Consider the following 17,704-nt stretch of genomic DNA (forward strand, 5'->3'; position numbering starts at 1 on the left):
ACACAGAGGCATTTTCAGTACCTCGTTTGCTGCTTATTTTATGTGTCTGTTTTCATGCTGCCAAGCCAGGCTTGCAGAGCAGAAGGGCTACTGTCCAAACCAAGGACAGCTGTGTCAAAGGTGGTAGAGGACAGGTCATGCTGCCAATACCACGGCCACCAGTTTCAGCAGCACTTACTGCTAATGCTTTTCCTTGCTGAATGATTTCCATCAGCAACCGAAACTAAGTACTAGCCATTTTCGTTTTCTAAAGCATAAAAAAGCAACTCTACAAAGCTCTAGCAGTCCTATTACTGTAACAGCAACAAGACCCTTAAATTAGACATGAATGAGCAACCCACCAGAAGAGCTCCTTTTCTGTATCAGCACTGCTCCAGCAATGGACACATGCCCTTTGTCAGAAATCCTAACAGATGTCCTTTGTAGCTCATCAAACCAGAGCAGCCTAGATGAAAGGAGACGCTCAGCTCCTTGTTGGAGGCTGGAGGAGCACCCTGGGGAAGCATCACATCCACTGCATAAATGGATGTTGGGGCTGACCTAGCATAGCCGTTCTCACACTGTAGTTCCAGGAAAAGGTAAAATAAGTAGCCTTTTGGATCAGGCAGGCATTCAGTGCTGCTGGAGCAGGCGTTTTGTCCCAGGCTGCCAAGCCTACAGGCACCCAGAGCCCAGGACACCCCACAGGAGAGGGTGAGCCAGTGCTCAGGTCCCAGCTCTCCATCACACTTCAGAGCAGGCACAGTGGTGGGACACAGCCCTGAACCATGCAGAAGAGACCCCTGGCGTCAGACCCCCCCCCATATCCAACCTGATTACATAGAGGGGCACAGCTCCACCTGGAACAGCCCAAACCAGTCCAGGTATTACAGAAAACTGTGGACATCCAGTGTTTATCAAACAGCTTTACAATTCAGGACATAAATCAGTCTGATCAGCTGCCAGCCCTGAATCAGTAATACTCTTGTAGATGAGTGGCTAGAGTATTAAATAAAATCCTTACATAACAGACAATCCAAGCCTGTCCATTCCTACAGATTTACTGCTCTGCCCCCGGGTTTAAAGCCAGCCTCCTTGGCTCCCAGCCACAGTGCCCTGCTCCCGTTAAACGCACGGGCTCACAGGGAGCTGCACGATGTGCCAGGCAACACGGAGCTCTCATGCCCAATGGATTTTTAGAGCAAATGAACACACAAAAAGGTTTAAAGGCAAAACGACCCTGGCTCATTACAGCATGAATAGACATCCTACAAAGCGCTGCATCAACAGTAAACCAGGAGTTGGAGGGCTGCCTATAATCTGCATGAAGTTCAGCCACTTAAGAGCCAGCTTTAAGGTAATAAAGCATCAAACTCCAGCTCTCAGCATGCGCAACTCTGCATCCGGCAACCTGCTGGCCAAGCAAGTTTTGCTTCTCCCGTATTAGTGACTGGCATCACTACTTTACACTGTGGAGCTGGAGATCTCAAACAGCTTTGTAACAGTGGGCTTGGTCACCATTTTACAGAAAAGAAAGCAAAGCAGAGAAGAACAAGATCTGCCCAGGGTGGCAAACAGGGGCACAACCCGGAGCAGACTCAGTGCTGGCTCTGTTCACTAGAGAACAACTCTCCGTAAGTCATATAGCGAGTCTGCTCTGGTTATAAGCAAAGCATATCTTGTTCTTGTACTAAAGGCCCTTTTTCTCCTTTTTTTTTTTTTTTTTTTGTTAACACATGCTCAGCATCTGTGCATGCACAATATGCATGTTACATTTAATACCAGTTACAGGACTCACTATGGAGATAAAATAAGAGTTACTCACTAAAGAAATTAACCTATCAAGCAGCTGGAGTCTCACTGGTCATGGGGATAAATATCTAGCAATGCTGAGGAAAATTCAAATGAACAATATTAATTTGGTGTTTATCCAGTTTTAAACCATGCAGTCTCTATTTAAGTGCCTGGAAGAAAAAAAAAAACAACAGTTTAAGAAATGGAAATGTGGAATAATATTTGCCATGGAAGTTAATGCTGCTATTGATCTTTCTGGATTAGTCCTGTTGAGACTTCTATTGCAAGAGCATCCCTCTGAAGACAGACACCCCTCCAAAGAAAAGGAGGCGTTATCAAATATACAAGAGCTGCAACAAGTATCTGAGGGGATCAACACATGACACTGAGTGAATGTGACACACTGGTTGAGATCCTGCCAGCAGCCTCTTCCAGACCTTCAGCTGCCTTTGAGACACTCACAGTACTGACGCAATCTCACCATCACAGCAACAGACCATGATTTTATGCATAAACTCAAGCACATCCCAAACCATTTTCTTCCACTGTAACAGAGAGGCTTATTTAGGCTTTTTTACACATCAAACTGTTGCTTGGAAAATGGAAGTGGGGTCTGGAGATGCTCTACTCTGGCAGCAGAGCAACTTAGGTCCCCGCTCAGGCTGAGAGATAATGCCAGAGGCACAATGCAGAGAACGCACTGCATTCACGTATCTCATGCTCCTGTCTCCTCTCAGGTCACCTGAGATCCAAAAGGGATCTGCTAGTGATGAGCAGAAAACAGAGATCAACAGTAGAGGCAGTACAAACTCCATCACTAGGAGCCTTAAAAAAATTACACTAGACAAATTCCTGTTGGGAAAACGCATATTCAATCCTTCCTTAGATCAGACCCCAACCACACTTGGTTCCAGTACTCTTACTTAAACTCTTAAGACAACAGGAGGGATGGGAAAAGAAAGACCAAAGCAGCACACACAGAGGAAGACAGCTGCCTCCACATTCACAACCAAACAGGGTTACTTTCTGGTAGCGCAAGGGCCCAAAGTGAAGTAAATTCTGTCTGGTTTGAGGAGGAGAGAGAGACTGCTCACACCACTCCTGCTTCATGCAAGAGTATGGGAGCCTCGGTCTTCCCAACAAAACAGGGGAAGAAATGCATAAAAAAAAAAAAAGACTTTAGGAGTAATGGAGAGGGAAACTTCAAAGCAGAATGTATCAGGCAGCAATACAGCATAAAGAAAGTGTGTGTATAAGGTATCTGGAGGAGAAAGAGGAAAGGATTGCTACACCGACAGCCAGAACGCCTACTGATACACTGATAGGCAAAGCACTGATAAGGACAGAGGAAGAAGGTTTTATTTCAGTCTCCAACCCCACTAATTGACTGCACAAGCAGCCCAAGTGACACCATCCCTGGCTCCCAGCCGTTTTTGATCCCTGGTGAAGGGTGAAGAGCTCAGCCCTTCTTCAAGGGGGCACCTTGGGACACATCTCACCCCCTCACCACATACAGAAATCAGGCATGTGCGTACCTGCAGTTTGAGACTGTTTTTGGCACTGCACAAATGTGGCTTAATATTAGCCCAAGATCCAAACACCAATCCCCTTGGCTAGCCATGCAGTCAAGAGACACTGCCTAGCAATTTCGCTAATACTAGGTTAGGGTTAACTCAGCTTGATACTTGTTAAACACATGCCCACAACAATAAACAAAGACACAAATCACATTCACTCACACACTAATTAGGCTTATCAGGGAAGGGAAAGCCAGAGAAATACAGAGATTTACCAGGAAAAGATTCACTTATACATGCGAGGGATCCGGAGAAGACAGCACATTTGATGCAACAGCACTTCAATAGAAAGCATTCTGGGGGGGGGGAAATGCACCACCATTCAGATATTTTTGCTTAGTGCTCACCCCTTCTAGTAATTCAGCTGAGACAGTGCTGGCCCACGCAGCCTGAGGCACAGCTACTCCCTGTTCAGACATGATCACTTTGTTTGATCACACTCCACAGCCCCATGGATTTACTTAAGGCTTGAGAAAAATATTAAGTAAAAGCCTAGTACCATATCAACTTAACAGCTCTACTGCCAAAGCACGTCACTAAATTAAGCACATTAATGCCAACTGTGAGACAACTCTTTTCCCAAAACCAAGTTTTAGTCCTCCTGCTGTGTCCATTTATTTGTCTCTGACACTAATGAAAAACAAAAGGTTACTATAAGTGGCCTGGAAGACAGTATAGACAGAGGAATTTAACTCCTAACCATTTTGAGCCGCCACAGATAGCACCATTTTCTGCAATGCCTTAACACAATTAAAAATCCCAGTTTCTTAGTGGCATGTCTTACAATGCAGGGCAAAGGCTGCAAAGGTCACTGCTCTGGGCTCACTGTCTGCTTTCCCAGTCACTCCAGTTTAAACCATTTCCCTAATCCCCTATCTCCCCAGCGTAAAAGCACTCTCCTTGCTAAATAAGCAAACTGCTGTTTAGATGGCACAGAGGCTAAAGTACATCTGACCTCCATGAAGGCCAATGCCATTAAGGGTTAGATTGTTTCCAGTTCATTAGCTCATGAGGCGCTGGAGCTGGAAACGTGTTTAATGTCTGCTTTAATAAGATTATGGCAGCTTAAAAAAAAAAATATATATATTTGACAAGTAAGGATTTGTTGCATTGGGGTTCATCCAGCTGCCTCCTACCTCTGTTACTCAGATCTTGACTCAGAACTGAAAGCACACCTAAACCAGGCACGCAGATAACCCAACCCAGCTCACTACAAGCCAAACCTCAAACCAAAGCAAGACAAATCCACCGTAGGTCTGAAAAACACCCAACTACGTTCACAGGGGTAGTCTTACTCAGGTTACATGGTGCAAATATACCCAGACTGCTTCCTACCCCTGTGGGCAAGTCACCAGGGTGTTAGGGATCTGCGTGCTGTGCTCCACTCCCTGGGGAACTACTCCCAGGCTGATGATTACATTCACTTCTCAATGCCTGGCTGCCACCAGCGTAAGACCACAGCACCGAGCTCCTCTCCACTGCCGCGGTCTCCTTGCTAAGTGATTCTCTCATTGCAGCTCATGCCCAGCTCACACTCCGGAGCAGAAGCAATGTGTGATTGCTCGCACCCTAGAGCCTGACCCTGTTAGTACTAGGATACCTCCTCGTGAGCAGCTGCGGCATGGGGAGGGCTACGCAGAGTGCTTCCCTCTTGACCTAACTGCAATTAAAATGTCACCGATATTAAACCATGACATACTCTGGAGAATACACAAATGGGATGACACCGGGCTACGGCCTGCAGCCCTGAGAGTTTTGCACTGAAATTCAGTAGGGTTGGGAACCGGGTGGAACAAACACCTTCTTGAAAGGGAGCCTGAATCAATTACAAAGCAGTGGGACACTTTACATCCTTAAAACAACTTTTTGGTTTTCTTCTACAGACAGAAAAAGCATGGAACAAATACATCCGCTGACCACGGGGATTCTACAGCATGCAGCAACATTCATTTTATAGCAGCAAAAACCTGCTGAAAGTTGGTACAATAGCACTGGTTAAATCCTCTTGGAGTTTTAGGACTCAGCACTGGGAGCTCAGTGATCCAAGCATTACAAGCACAAATGATCAAGGCTTTGCAGAGATAAGCACAGCTCCAATTACTTCGCATCAGCTGAAGCTAAAGAGGTTGCCGCTTACCAAGCTGTCCAGTCCTCCTCCCAGGAGGTCCACAGCACCCATCTGCATGGAGGACACTTGGGGAACATTCACTGGGGGTCCCAGGTCCAGGTTGAGAAGGTCACCCAGAAGGTCGCCCTGCGATGGAATGACCTGCGGCTGCTCCAGGTTTGTAGTGGCCGTTGTGCCCATGGGGCTATCGCCTGCATCAGTGCTATGGGTGGGAGGAACAAGAAGCAGAAGAGAGAAACATTAGTCACCTTCGGCCTCCAGCTTCAGATTCCCAGCATGGGGAAACACAGCAAGAGGTGGCTGACAAGCAGAAGCCAGTTAAAAGCTTATCCTAGCAGCTGATCTGACCACTGCCACGTACAAGGCAGTGTGTTATGGCAAGTGGTTCTTCAACACACGCTTTGAGCACAAAGCCTTTCCATGCATCGTGCATGGTTTTCAGTTCAGAAAAGGGAATCTTCAGGTGTGAAATCTGCCCACCTTGAGAATCACAGACCCTTCCAAAACCGTAAGCCATGAGTACTACATGGGCTACAGCACTGAAAATAGTTATTTCCCAGCTCAGAAGAAACCTATAGAGATGATTTTCAGCCCACTGGGCCTGGAGAACTACATGTAAACATGGTGGTGGTGGGGTGTAAACACTGATTTCCTCAGAGACCTAACATTGGTAAAACCCTTGAGCCCTCACTCTAACCAGTGCAAGCTCAACCACTCCCCACAGATCTGGATTAACTACCTCCTACTGACCAGCACCACGCTCCACAACTCTTTTCTAATTAAAGACCTCAATCTAAAATTGATTCCTCCCTTCTATCAAGAATTTCCTTTCCTCTGAGTTAGCAGGCATGCCAATTACTAGTCTAGAAACGCTCATTATACAGCTTCTAAAATTTCTCATCATATGCAGTCTGGCTACCTTTTATATTCACTTACCACTGAATTTTACAACAAGGAGAGGAAAAAAAAAGTCAGACTGACTGTAGCTCCTGGAGATCTCATTACAATGTATTTATTCTTTAAATCCAGAGACACTAATATTGTAGATAACTTAAAATCTATTTTGTATCCTGTTGCCAGCAGTAACTGACAAAATTATTTCTAGCTCATATTACTGCAGATGCAGCCAACAGGTAATTGCACACAAATGCCATGGGAATTAGCATCCTGACAAGGTGTTTAACATAGGGGCTCTTTTGTAAGGATTGCAGCTCCTGATTTTGAGTAGCCACAATTCTCTTCCTTATCCTTATTCAGTTACTGGGGGGAAAGCTTTAGCAACAGAGTATAAGCTGCTCCCAACTTCAGTGCCAAGAGGAAAAGATGTAGCATAAGGACTGCAGAATGAATTAGTTACCAGGCAGCGACAGAAAGGGTTGAAAGCTTCTTTGCATTAAAAGCTTTAGACCCCTAACAGTACTAATATTAGTTGTCCTTTCTGCTTCTGCCTTCAGCAGGGAGACTTCTGAGTATGCAGAACAGCTAACTAAAACATTTTTGAAGAGCAAGTGGTTACCGTGATCCACTCCCACCCCCAACCTGAGAATGGGGAAGAACAGCATGTATGAGCAGAGGCACCATTACAAGCCGGTAGTGCACACACTTGGTTCGTTCCCAGTATGTAATCCCTTTAACACTACACCTCTTCAACACTTACTCATCCTTCTTCTGATGGAGATAAAGCAATCCTTCAAGGTCTTGTGTAACTGCAGTTGCCCCGAAGCCCAACAAGAAATTAGGAAAGGACAAAACTAAGTCAGTTTGTATTAAAAAACAAAACACCAAGCCTTCCATTTCCTGTACAGAATGGGCCGCTTTAAAGAGATTTGTATAAACAGCTTTGCATTTTCTTTGAAAGAAAAAAAAAGAATAAAGAATATGTGGGTTATAAAGGGCAAAAAGACTCGATATAAGCTTTCTCCCTTATAGTCTTGGGCAGTGGCTAGCAGCTGGGTTTGCCCATGTGAGTTGGAGATTTGGCCCTCCAATGAGTTCAGCCTCCAGCGGTTCCCAGATGTTGGGTGTCACAAGGGATGCACAGCCCGAACCAGAATCAAAAATTTCCTGCAGCCACCTGTGTGGGAACGTGGATTCCTGCCAGAGTCTAACCAGACTCCTCCTCTCCCAGGAGCCCTGTAAACATCTCCCCAAATTTCCCAGCTACATTATAGCTAAGCAGGGGTGGTGGGAGCCACCACATGAGGAAACACTGCCAAGCCGTCAGGAGATTTCTTCCCCACCTTTAGGATTCATCTGCAACTCTAGGACACTTGGGCTCATTGAAGAGGCAGGAACATCTCACCATCTGTGAGCTGTTCAATGGGTCTTTCCATCAGCTGAGAGCTGAAAGGAACCTGTCCTACACTGCTCTGAATGAAAATGAAATGAATCAAAATGCAATGTAGTATATTCTGCCAACCATAACTAACTCCTCCTAGGTTTATACCCAGGAAAGCACCACTCATCTAGCTACTTCTGCCCATCTACTCAAGGCAACGCTATCTTGACTCTCTTAAGCCACGTTCATTGTGGACACCTCCACACTTCCACCTCTATCTCCTGTGCAATCTGAAGGAAAACCTCAGTCTTTAGTGGACAGGTCAGCCATCAGAATGGTCATTACCGGAGTGCAGAAGTAATGACGATAACTCCCAATAGCTAGGTGAGGAGGTTATCTTTCACTGGACACCCCGAACTTGCCTTAAACTGACAGATTTTCATGTATCTTTTCATGCACATTCAGCACCAGAAAGAGGCAAACCGATTTCTTAGTAATCAGTGAAATCATACTGGATGCACAAATTCAGGCTCCCCACAACCATGCTCCTGCAGAGCTGCTCACTGTAATTCTCATGGCTGAAAGTGGCAATTTGGTATGCTGTGACATGGTACAAGGAGGCCTTGGCATCAGCTTGCAAGGTTTTACTGTCCTTTTGCTAACAGTAAAGCAGAAAACCACAATAACAGGGCCTCTTTATGAGGTCAGCTCACATCAGAGAAGCCTGGTGTGCCATTAAGTAACACCACTCATTTTTTTAATTTACCAAATGGGCTAGAGCACTGCATCAGTATGCAGCATGCTCGGCTGAGCACCCTTCAGACCTTCCTCCAGCTCTGGCTTCCTCAGCTTGCCACTGCTGACTGAGGCCTGAAGGTTTTATGTTGAAGTAAAGGGTAATTTAGTAGTAAACACCACCAGGGCAATATACAATACTGCTACAGTTGGAAAACATTTGAGGTCATCAGACTGTCTGAGCATTAGCTGTAAGAGTCAAGCCATGTGACTAGGCTGACTAAAACCCCCTAAAACGTTAGCTTCTGTAGTGACCTGAAACAGCGTACAGGAAGGCTGGTAACACTGGAGACCAAAGCTACCCCCACCCCAGCTCATTTTGCTATTGAGGCAAATCTTTGTCTAGAAGACGTAGCTAAGGAATGTAGCCACTGCTTTTCTTGTCTGACTGGTAGACTTGTGCTTGCTCGTCCTGGGTCAATGCAGCCAGACTTACTTTCACAGGCAGGGAGAAAACAACTCGGCTTCCCAAAGCTAGTCATTACAGAAATAGCTTTAGTTGCTAAGAATAGCAGAGAAGTGATGTCAGGAAATAGAAAAGGAGCAGCATCGCACACTGATTTATCAGTGCAACAGCAAAAAATAGCACTCCAAATGTCACTTTGGGAATATTATTAAGAGGTAAGCCTGGATACTCTGCCTCCTGCTGTAAAGCACACTTGCATTTGTAATTAATGCCATTAGTGCAAACAGCACTGCTTACCTGAATGAGGAACCATGGGAACAGGCTCAACAGTAACACCGCCACAGCCCGGGACTACTATACTGCCTGCTCGTGCAGATCTAACCCACTTCCAGGACTGGGATCACAGGGAAGCATTAAAGCTCCAGACAATAAGCCAAAGCATTTCGCACCCCCCTCCACCCCAAAGGTTAGACAGAACCATGTCAGTCTAGCCATCTTTTAAGCCCAAACAGTTTTCAGTGATGGGGCTTAGATGGCTTTTACACTCCCCTTGCTTTATAGGCACCAAGTGAGAAAGGTAGTTTTACCATTCCTTCCCCATTTCATATTCCAACAGCAAAGGATCCCTGTACTTGCCAGTTCCAGGAAACTGGTATTATTCTACACAAATGAAGCTTGTAAAGCTGTGCTGTTGCTGAAGCAAAAGCTCTTACAAAATCAAAAGAAGTGTATCCTTCTGTAAGGTGCTTGTTTTTACCACACTCGGCCTCCTCCTGAAAGTATACCCTTGCACCAGTTACCCAAAGCTTCTGCTTTTTTATTCACACTCTCATGTCAAGAGGGCTTACAGCCAGTGTCTTTACAAAAAACATTCTAGCTTCTCCTCACACAAGAACTTTGATACTTCCCCTGTCTTCTGACCCAGGAACTCAGAAACTACGTACCCAGGATTAAATCCTACAATGAAATGGCTCCTTGGATGACCTGCAAGCCCCTACACAATCGATAAAAAACCCCACTAGAGTGTTATAAAAAAATCCTTGCATCTTTTGGACTGTTTGCTAGAAAGAAACAACCGATCCTTCCATTAACACCACAGATGCCTCAGCTTACCTCCCATGGTGAATTGGCAAGTGTTTGCGGTGGATCCCATGGCTCCCCTCCACAAAAGCGTTTGGTGGTTTGTGGTACACAGAAGCCAGAGACCCAATATGGCAGATCAACTCATCTAGTAGAGTTGGTTCAATCAGATCGGTCTCTTCAGAAATAAGTGGCTTTTCTGAGAGGACCACTTCTTTGGCAGTCACTGGATCCGTGGAAAGAAGGCGCCAGTAGATGTAGCCACGATCCCGCAGGTCTGGGTTGTCAGAATCCTGAGACAAAGCAATACATCGGTCAGAGGTTTGAAGGGGACTAACACCTGTAATCACTTAATTTTTCTAGCAGTGATTCTGCTGGATTAAAAAATCCCAACCATCCAGTAGCGACACAGTCACCAATTTCAGAATGATGTTACAAACTGCTTGTTGTGATGAACATTCCAAAATTAGAAGTGAGAACCAAAGTATTAACGCCTAGTTTCCTGCTCAGCTGGTCAGGGAGGAAAAAGTCCAGGATTTACATCCCACAACTGTCCAAACCCACAGAGCTATCAACCGCTTTCCAAACTCTCCTGCCACTTAACACAACAGTAAGTATTAGGAGAACTCCAAGGGAGTGCAGACAGAAGAAAAGAACGTGGGTTGAAATTACTCTGTCACATACTAAGACTAGACATGCAATACTGCATATTGTAACAGAGTGATCCAAGATTCCTGGAAATGTATGACTTACGCAAGGGCACTGCTGGACAAAAAGACCCTGCAGAGCTACAGGATGGATTTTAATAAGCCGTATTCTTCATACCAAAAGAGATCTTATTTATCCTGCCTTTTAGTTATCTAATGAAGTATGGAAAGATGCTAATGATACACAGTTAGGATACTTCATCAGTTCTCCAGCTGTCAGTAATACCCTTGTTTTACTGCAGATCAGGCAGGGCTTCTGCAAGGGCAGACATGAAAGACCACACGCTCCTATCTACTTGCAGGCACATACAGATTCAAGACTGACTGTTTCTTCTCACAGCCAAATAAACAGACTTGAAACTTTAGTAAATCTACTGGAACAAGAGGCTCAGATCTTCTCTTTCCACATTTCTCCCAATTCTCCACTCCCCAGGGTCTGCATGCACCCCTGTGGTGCATACCAATGAACCCATGCTAGCTTGGTTACCCACCATGCCAGACAGACAACAGCAATGGAGATGTAGAGGCTCTGTGCCATCCGTTAGGTGATGGGCTTGCCAGGGACCTTGATCCCTGCTACACATCTCTGTCCCTCCCATCCCCAGCTGCTTTATTGCTATTTTTACCAGTGTTGGCTGGATTAAGCTGGCTCCTGCTACAATCACACCTGCAGTTTGCTATGCAGACATACCCTAAGAGACACTCAAAGTGCAACAATACCTGAGCTGGGGAAAGAAACACACATGCAACTCCTCTCCCACTCAAGTGAAAACCAGTATCTCTACTTAGAAATCAGACCTTGAAGCATAGGCTTTTTAGTGTTTTACAGCCAGTTGTCCTACATTGACTTATTATTCCTATAAAATACAAGAACCCAGACTGAATCAACATTTGTGACAAACAAAAACAGACACCTATTATATTCCTAGGGTGCCATTAAGTGTTTTGTGACTCAGCATAGTGGGTTTTAACACTTAGTACCTTTCTTCTGTTGGCTTAGGCAAATGATATAGCATGCCTTTGGCCCACTACTCTCTAAGGAAGAGCTCAGAGCCTGCCTAATAGCAGGTTTTGAAGCAACAAAAGCAGGCCACGGATTTCTTGCCGCTGACCAATGCAACACACCCAAAGGGATGAACAGAAGTTTTAAGTACTAATAAGTCCACAGCCATGACTTCTTGCAGCAAAGAGGACCAAAAAGGCCAGCTGATGATTGACTCCAGGTTTTCTGCTCAGAAACAATCGCAGCCCCTTCAGAACAGCTGGGAGACTATTTTCGTCACTTGACACAGCAGGTCTGGAGAGGAGCTGCTCTTTTTGGACTACTCCATCACACATTTACCCCAGTCATTACAGCCAGGGAGTGTAGGAGGATCAGCTGATGTCTTACCCACTCCTGCCACCAGAACATCTCCACTTCTGTCCTCCAGAACTTCTGTCTGCCAGCTCAAGCCCAGCCCAGCCTGCAGTGATCTGAGCTCATAACTCATCACCTCATGCATAATGAATCCAGGATCTTAACCCACTATTACAGCCTCCAGCAAAGCTGCCACATTGGTTGACAGCATCCAAGTACAAAGGAAAAAAAACCACCAAGCCTCAGTTCTTTCTTTTTCATAGCACTGCTTAAGCTTTGCTGTTCACAGAACAAAGTCTTTGCCAGGCCCTTTCCCTCTGTCATAGCTCCAGATGTTTTAACTGCAAGGCACCGTCAAGGAGAAAGCATTTTGGTTTCTTCATAGCTCTACCCTGTCCCTAACTTTTCATTTGGTGGGGGAACGGGGAAGGAATTAGGATGAAGCAAGAGCTAAGAAGGAGAGAGCAGATGCCAGATTGCATGGTAACAGGCACAGAGCAGCCCTTAAATGGAGTCACTTTGGGAGAGAGGGGAACAAGCTTGAATTCTATCTACTGCAAAGCTGATTGGCCTGGCAGATGGGAGACACCACACAGCAGGCCAACACAGTGTCTGGAGGGCTCTGGTTCACTGGATATCTTGGCTTACCTGCGTGGCCAGGCTGAGGACCTGCTGAACCAGCTCCTGTGTCTCAGAAGGCTTTTTTAAGAAGAGCTTCACTATAGCAGTCAGTAGGGTGAGCTGCACCTAAGAGAAAGGGACACAGTAGAGATTAGAGAATTCATCCATGCTTTGGCAATGTCTCCCAAGTCTCAACACCCTTTACTGATATGAAACTCAAGTCCTATGCTTTTAACAGCATTACACTATTCTTTGCCAGTGAAACCCACTACAATGAGACTCAGACTCTTGCCTGCTGCAAAACACTTTCGCAGACAAGTCCCTGATCAGCACGCTGAGATTTATACATCTCATCACTATTCTTCTGTATGTTGTGGTCCCTAGTAGGGCTATTCCCCAAGAAGTATGCAACATCTAGAAACCCCTCCTGTTCTGTCTTATCCTTCCAAGAAGAGGAGTTTGGGAGATACAGACAACAGAGTAAGTCTACAGACTCCCAAGAGTTTTATTTTAGCCAAATACTGAAGTTTTTATTGGGAGGTATTTTCTGACCACTGCAATAATATTTACCGTCCGTCCCATACATACACTGCATGAAACACTACAGATAAGATGCACAACACAATTTTACCTGAGTACTTTCATCATGGAAGCCCTCCAAAAAACTCTCCAACAGCTCATCTGCATTGTCAATTCTTTCTGCATATTCGCCCACTATCCAGATCATGGCAGCTCTGGCATCTGGTTCATCCAGGGAATCTAGGTTCTCACACAGAGTGGCAATGATGCTTTCATACCTGATTTGTCAGAGTACAGGTGGATTATTGGGGTGAATTCAACTTGTGTTACTCTACCTCTGCCCACATCGTTCTGCAGAGAATCCTGCACTAAATTACAATGTCTTGCATTTCTACGCAACAAGCAGCATTTTCACTCAACTATAGAAGATATTCCTAGGCTTTTTCTTTTTCCAAGCTGAGCACTAAGATCTCACAGGGTCCTCAAGAGCTTTGCAGTTTCATTAATCAGCAAGACCACCCAGATGTGGAATTCAAGACAAAGCTGCCTCCCTCTGTGTTTTGCTAAAGGGAACATTTGATCCAACAGTTCAAACCATGAGTCTGTATCAGATCCCACAGCCTCGCTGGCATCTTCAGACTGGTAACTCTAAACTGGATATTACACTTCCCCAAAGGCTTTGCTGTAAAACAGACAATATCCCACACTAATTATTTAGCTTCCCCTATTCCCATGCGTGGGTATCCCTGCCGTAAGCAAGCAATCTGTTTTGTAACTGACAGCAGAAATTGCCACAGCAGCCTGCAGATGTCCCATATTACTTTTTAGGTGATCAGGAAGTCTCTGCTGAAAGACATTGCTGCTGTTCTGTAGCTAAGGAGACAAAACCTTATTGCAGAAACAGCTTAAAAGAAGCCCAGTACTGCCCAAGACAGAGAGAACACTCGATTGAGAAAGCCAGCAGTGTTTTGTTCAACATAATCTGACTGGGATCTCAGACCATGAGAGCCATGAACTTTCATGGCCTTGTAGATAAGCCTTCTAGAGGAGACGAGCAAGACCAGAAGCCTGATGCTGTAAACTTGGTCAAATTCTCCTTCTGGCATTCTCTGTAAGAGCTTTACTATCTTTTGATTAAGGCTTATACTCAGCATCAATATGGAGCAGTGGGGAAGGAAAAGCTTTCAATTCAAACTAATAATGTGTCAGGCTGATACCTCATCTAGAGCCAACATCTGAATCCTACCGTACTAGGAGCTAGAATCAGAATGGACATTGCTTTTCAGAAAAATGGCCACCTTTACTTCAGAGCCCTGGTAAGCTATGCTGAGTTTTACATTGCTCTATTCTGATGCTAGCAGACAAGGGCTTCCAAAAACCTTATATGACTTTCACTTACTTGTTGGGGTACTTGCGGAAGATGTCTCTGATGACAACAATGGCCTCCTGGACCACATAGTTGACCTTGGTCTGGATGAGGTCTAGCAGTGTGCTCACGCAGCGCTCTGCAGATTGCTAGAGAGAAGAACAGAACAATACAATTAAAACAAGCTGAAGAAACACTCCTTCCCAGCCCACAGCACATGCTGAGGAATGAGGCATGCATATGAAACAGGCCCAGAGGGGGAAAACAAAAGGACAACAGCTACCAAACTCAGTATGCGTGTCCAGAAAAAAAACTACAGGTGGACAAGTGCTTGTGTACTACAGTGGAGACACCAGCTGACTCCAGCTCCTGCAATAAGTAACGGTTGAAGCAACCGTGCCAGTAGATAGCTGGATTACCACACAAGAGACCTTAAGAACATTGCCTGCATTACTACTTATATCACCCTCTTGCTGGCTAGCAGCTGAAACAGGCCACCAAATGAGCTCTCTTGGACTTGCCCAAGCTGTGGCAACCAGAGCTGGGAGAGTTTTGACAGGGACTGCTGGAAGGTATCTGCGGAAGCTAGAAGGCAGCAGAAAACCGCGCTGTCGATCACGCTGCAAGAACAGCAGCAAAAAGCAGCTCACACCAGCAAGAGGGTCAGTATTTTTGGGGTGAGATTACTAGCAACATGTGAAGATACAGCTATAAATAGAAATCCAGCTGTTGCTAATGCAGCTTTCACATTAAATAGTTCAAAATTCCCAGCCACAGGCGCCATAAGATAACAAGGACTGGACACTGGCATGCTCCAGGAACCAGAACTGGAGTTAGAGGCAAATAATTCAGGGAGGTCTAATCCCAAATAGCACAGTGAGGCAGGACATCACAGGAGCAACCAAATCCACCACTGGAGAGTCTCAAATAAGGACAGCAATTTGGCTATTAGCAGAGCACATATGAAGCCTCATTACACAGCTGGTGATTAATGTGAGAAGCAGACTGCTCACGGCACTGCCTAGGCAGTCACCATCAGAACATTCATAAAGCATTCAGGATCGAGACAAACATCGTAGGGCACAAACAATAGCAACGTAGGTGGATTTTTCAATTCAAGTGAGCTAACAGTCCCCTTCACTTTCAGAGCACTTGAAGGCTAGGCAGGAGGAGGAGGAATGAAATGGCATTTAAATCACAGGAATCAGTTTTTTGAGAATGGGCAAAAGTCTCAAGGACAAACCTCAAGACTTGTAGAGCTGAATTTGGGACAAGCAGAGACTAAAACCTCTTGGTGATTTCTTGCCCTCGTGACTCTAGCTGTGGTATTTTACAAACACAGCCTACAAGCACAAACAGTGGCAATGCTGGTGAGGGGATCAGCCAAGAGAAGAGACACTATAAACCAGCATTTGCTCCGTCTTTGCAAACTGGCACTAAAGGCCATAAGACTCTCCCCTGAAATTCACACCAAACAGAAAAAGATCCAATACAATTGGTATCAGAGTAAGGAGAGGTATCATATAAAATTATATGATTGCTATCATATATTTTTATGATACCTCTCCCTCCTTAGCATGGCTTTACAGGTACTATGCCACTATGGAGGCAGTGAAATGGCAATCTGACAATGTCCTACTCTGATCTCTTCTCCTGCTCAAGAAGAGATTCGAGGCCTGTGACCTGGAAGACTCTTCCATTTCATGGAGACTGACCGTGGACCTGGCTCACACCAGGAACCCCACTCAAAGTCCTTGCAAGACAGATGCTTCAAAGCTTGCAATTTCATCTCTTACCGGTTTCTCAACAACTTTCACTAGATGTTTTAACAAGTGGCCTTAAGCGGCACTCGGGGTAAATCTGTCGTAACCCAATTCTGCTCTACAGCATCAGTCACTGTTTGCAACAAGCAGTCCAGCCCTATCAGAGCCTACAACTAGCAAAGTTTTAAGAGCTGCAGAATTCAAGGAAAAGCAAATTAAGGTTTATCTTTCTTTTCTTTAGACACTTCAATGCGTGATTTTTCCAGGAAGAGCACAACATCCACTTTGAAATATGCAGTATTGATTTTTAGCCCAAGAGTCCCTTGGAAAGTGAGCAGTCACGTGGGCACATGCACAGTAGAGCAGTCCCTCTAACAAAATTTCCCTGTAACAAAATACATCTCAGCTCACCCCATCCCTTGTAAACACATTGCTATTTGAAGGTGGACATCCCTGGGGACTGCAGTGATCTGCAAACTGATGAAAGAGCGCCCCAACCAGAACAGCTCTCAAGTTGGAGTGAGGAAGGACAACCAACCAACGTCAAAATTGCTTTGCTTTTCTGTAGAAGCCAAATGAAAGCCCGCAAGATTACTGAAGTAGCACGTACCACGCTCACAGCCATAAGCTCGCAGAGGCGATCAGCTCCGGTGCAGGCGTGTCCCGCAGCGGAGCAGTGGATCACAGCGTACAGGGGGGTTTCCTGAGCCAGCTAAACTGCAGGGGAGTGCAGGGGCCCGGCAGCTCTCACAAGGGTGGCTGATGAGGCACGGGTGGGACCAGCAGTAATAGTGGCCACCCCCCACTCCCGCAAAAGGCAGCCCCAGGGAGCAGTAGCGACCAGGGCATGGCATGGCAGCTAGGGCATGGCGTGGCAGTTTGTGCAGGAGGGCACCTCTTCGAAGGAGGGGCATTCCACGGGCTGAGTGGGAGACTTGGAGTACACATAACCCAGCAACGAGGCACCGTTCTGTGACCATCGGCAAAGGCCAAGGGCACTCATCCTACCTGACCCTCAAGGCAGAATGGTGGGCACTCGTCTGAGGCCGTGGCTCCGGCTGGGGGGTCTGCACCATCTACCCCAGCGGCAGGAGGCAGGACCACCCAGGCAGAGCTGCTGACAGGAGAGGCTGCAGTGCAGACCTCAGGCTGCAGGAAGCATCTAGACCTTTCTCCTGGGGCAGGGACAGGTGGCAGACCTGCCTGCAAAAGGTGTGCCCAGGTAGAGGACCTCCTGCAGCAGGTGGCTGAGCTGCAGGAGGTGGTGAGAAGGCTGTGTAATATCAGGGAGGCGGAGAAGGAGCTAGATAGCTGGTTCCAAGCGCAGTCTGCAG

At 45.9% G+C, this 17,704-nt stretch overlaps 1 protein-coding gene across 5 annotated transcripts in view; it reads right to left on the reverse strand.

The window, feature by feature from the left end:
- The window catches only part of AP2B1 (adaptor related protein complex 2 beta 1 subunit), an 81,919-nt gene that overhangs the window by 34,301 nt on the left and 29,914 nt on the right, over nt 1-17,704 (reverse strand). For all 5 annotated transcript variants that reach the window (XR_002086301.1, XM_009286937.2, XM_019474117.1 and 2 more), the window contains 5 exons: nt 14,641-14,756; nt 13,354-13,519; nt 12,750-12,848; nt 10,071-10,330; nt 5,488-5,680 (listed from right to left, as the gene is read on the reverse strand). Coding sequence is in view for 4 of the 5 variants with exons in the window: in XM_009286937.2 (XP_009285212.1) it covers nt 5,488-5,680; nt 10,071-10,330; nt 12,750-12,848; nt 13,354-13,519; nt 14,641-14,756 (834 nt within the window). In the remaining variant the exon portion in view is untranslated. The remainder of the gene's footprint in view (nt 1-5,487; nt 5,681-10,070; nt 10,331-12,749; nt 12,849-13,353; nt 13,520-14,640; nt 14,757-17,704) is intronic.

Source organism: Aptenodytes forsteri, unplaced genomic scaffold (assembly GCF_000699145.1).
Source record: "Aptenodytes forsteri isolate BGI_AS27 unplaced genomic scaffold, ASM69914v1 Scaffold188, whole genome shotgun sequence".
Taxonomy (NCBI): domain Eukaryota; kingdom Metazoa; phylum Chordata; class Aves; order Sphenisciformes; family Spheniscidae; genus Aptenodytes; species Aptenodytes forsteri.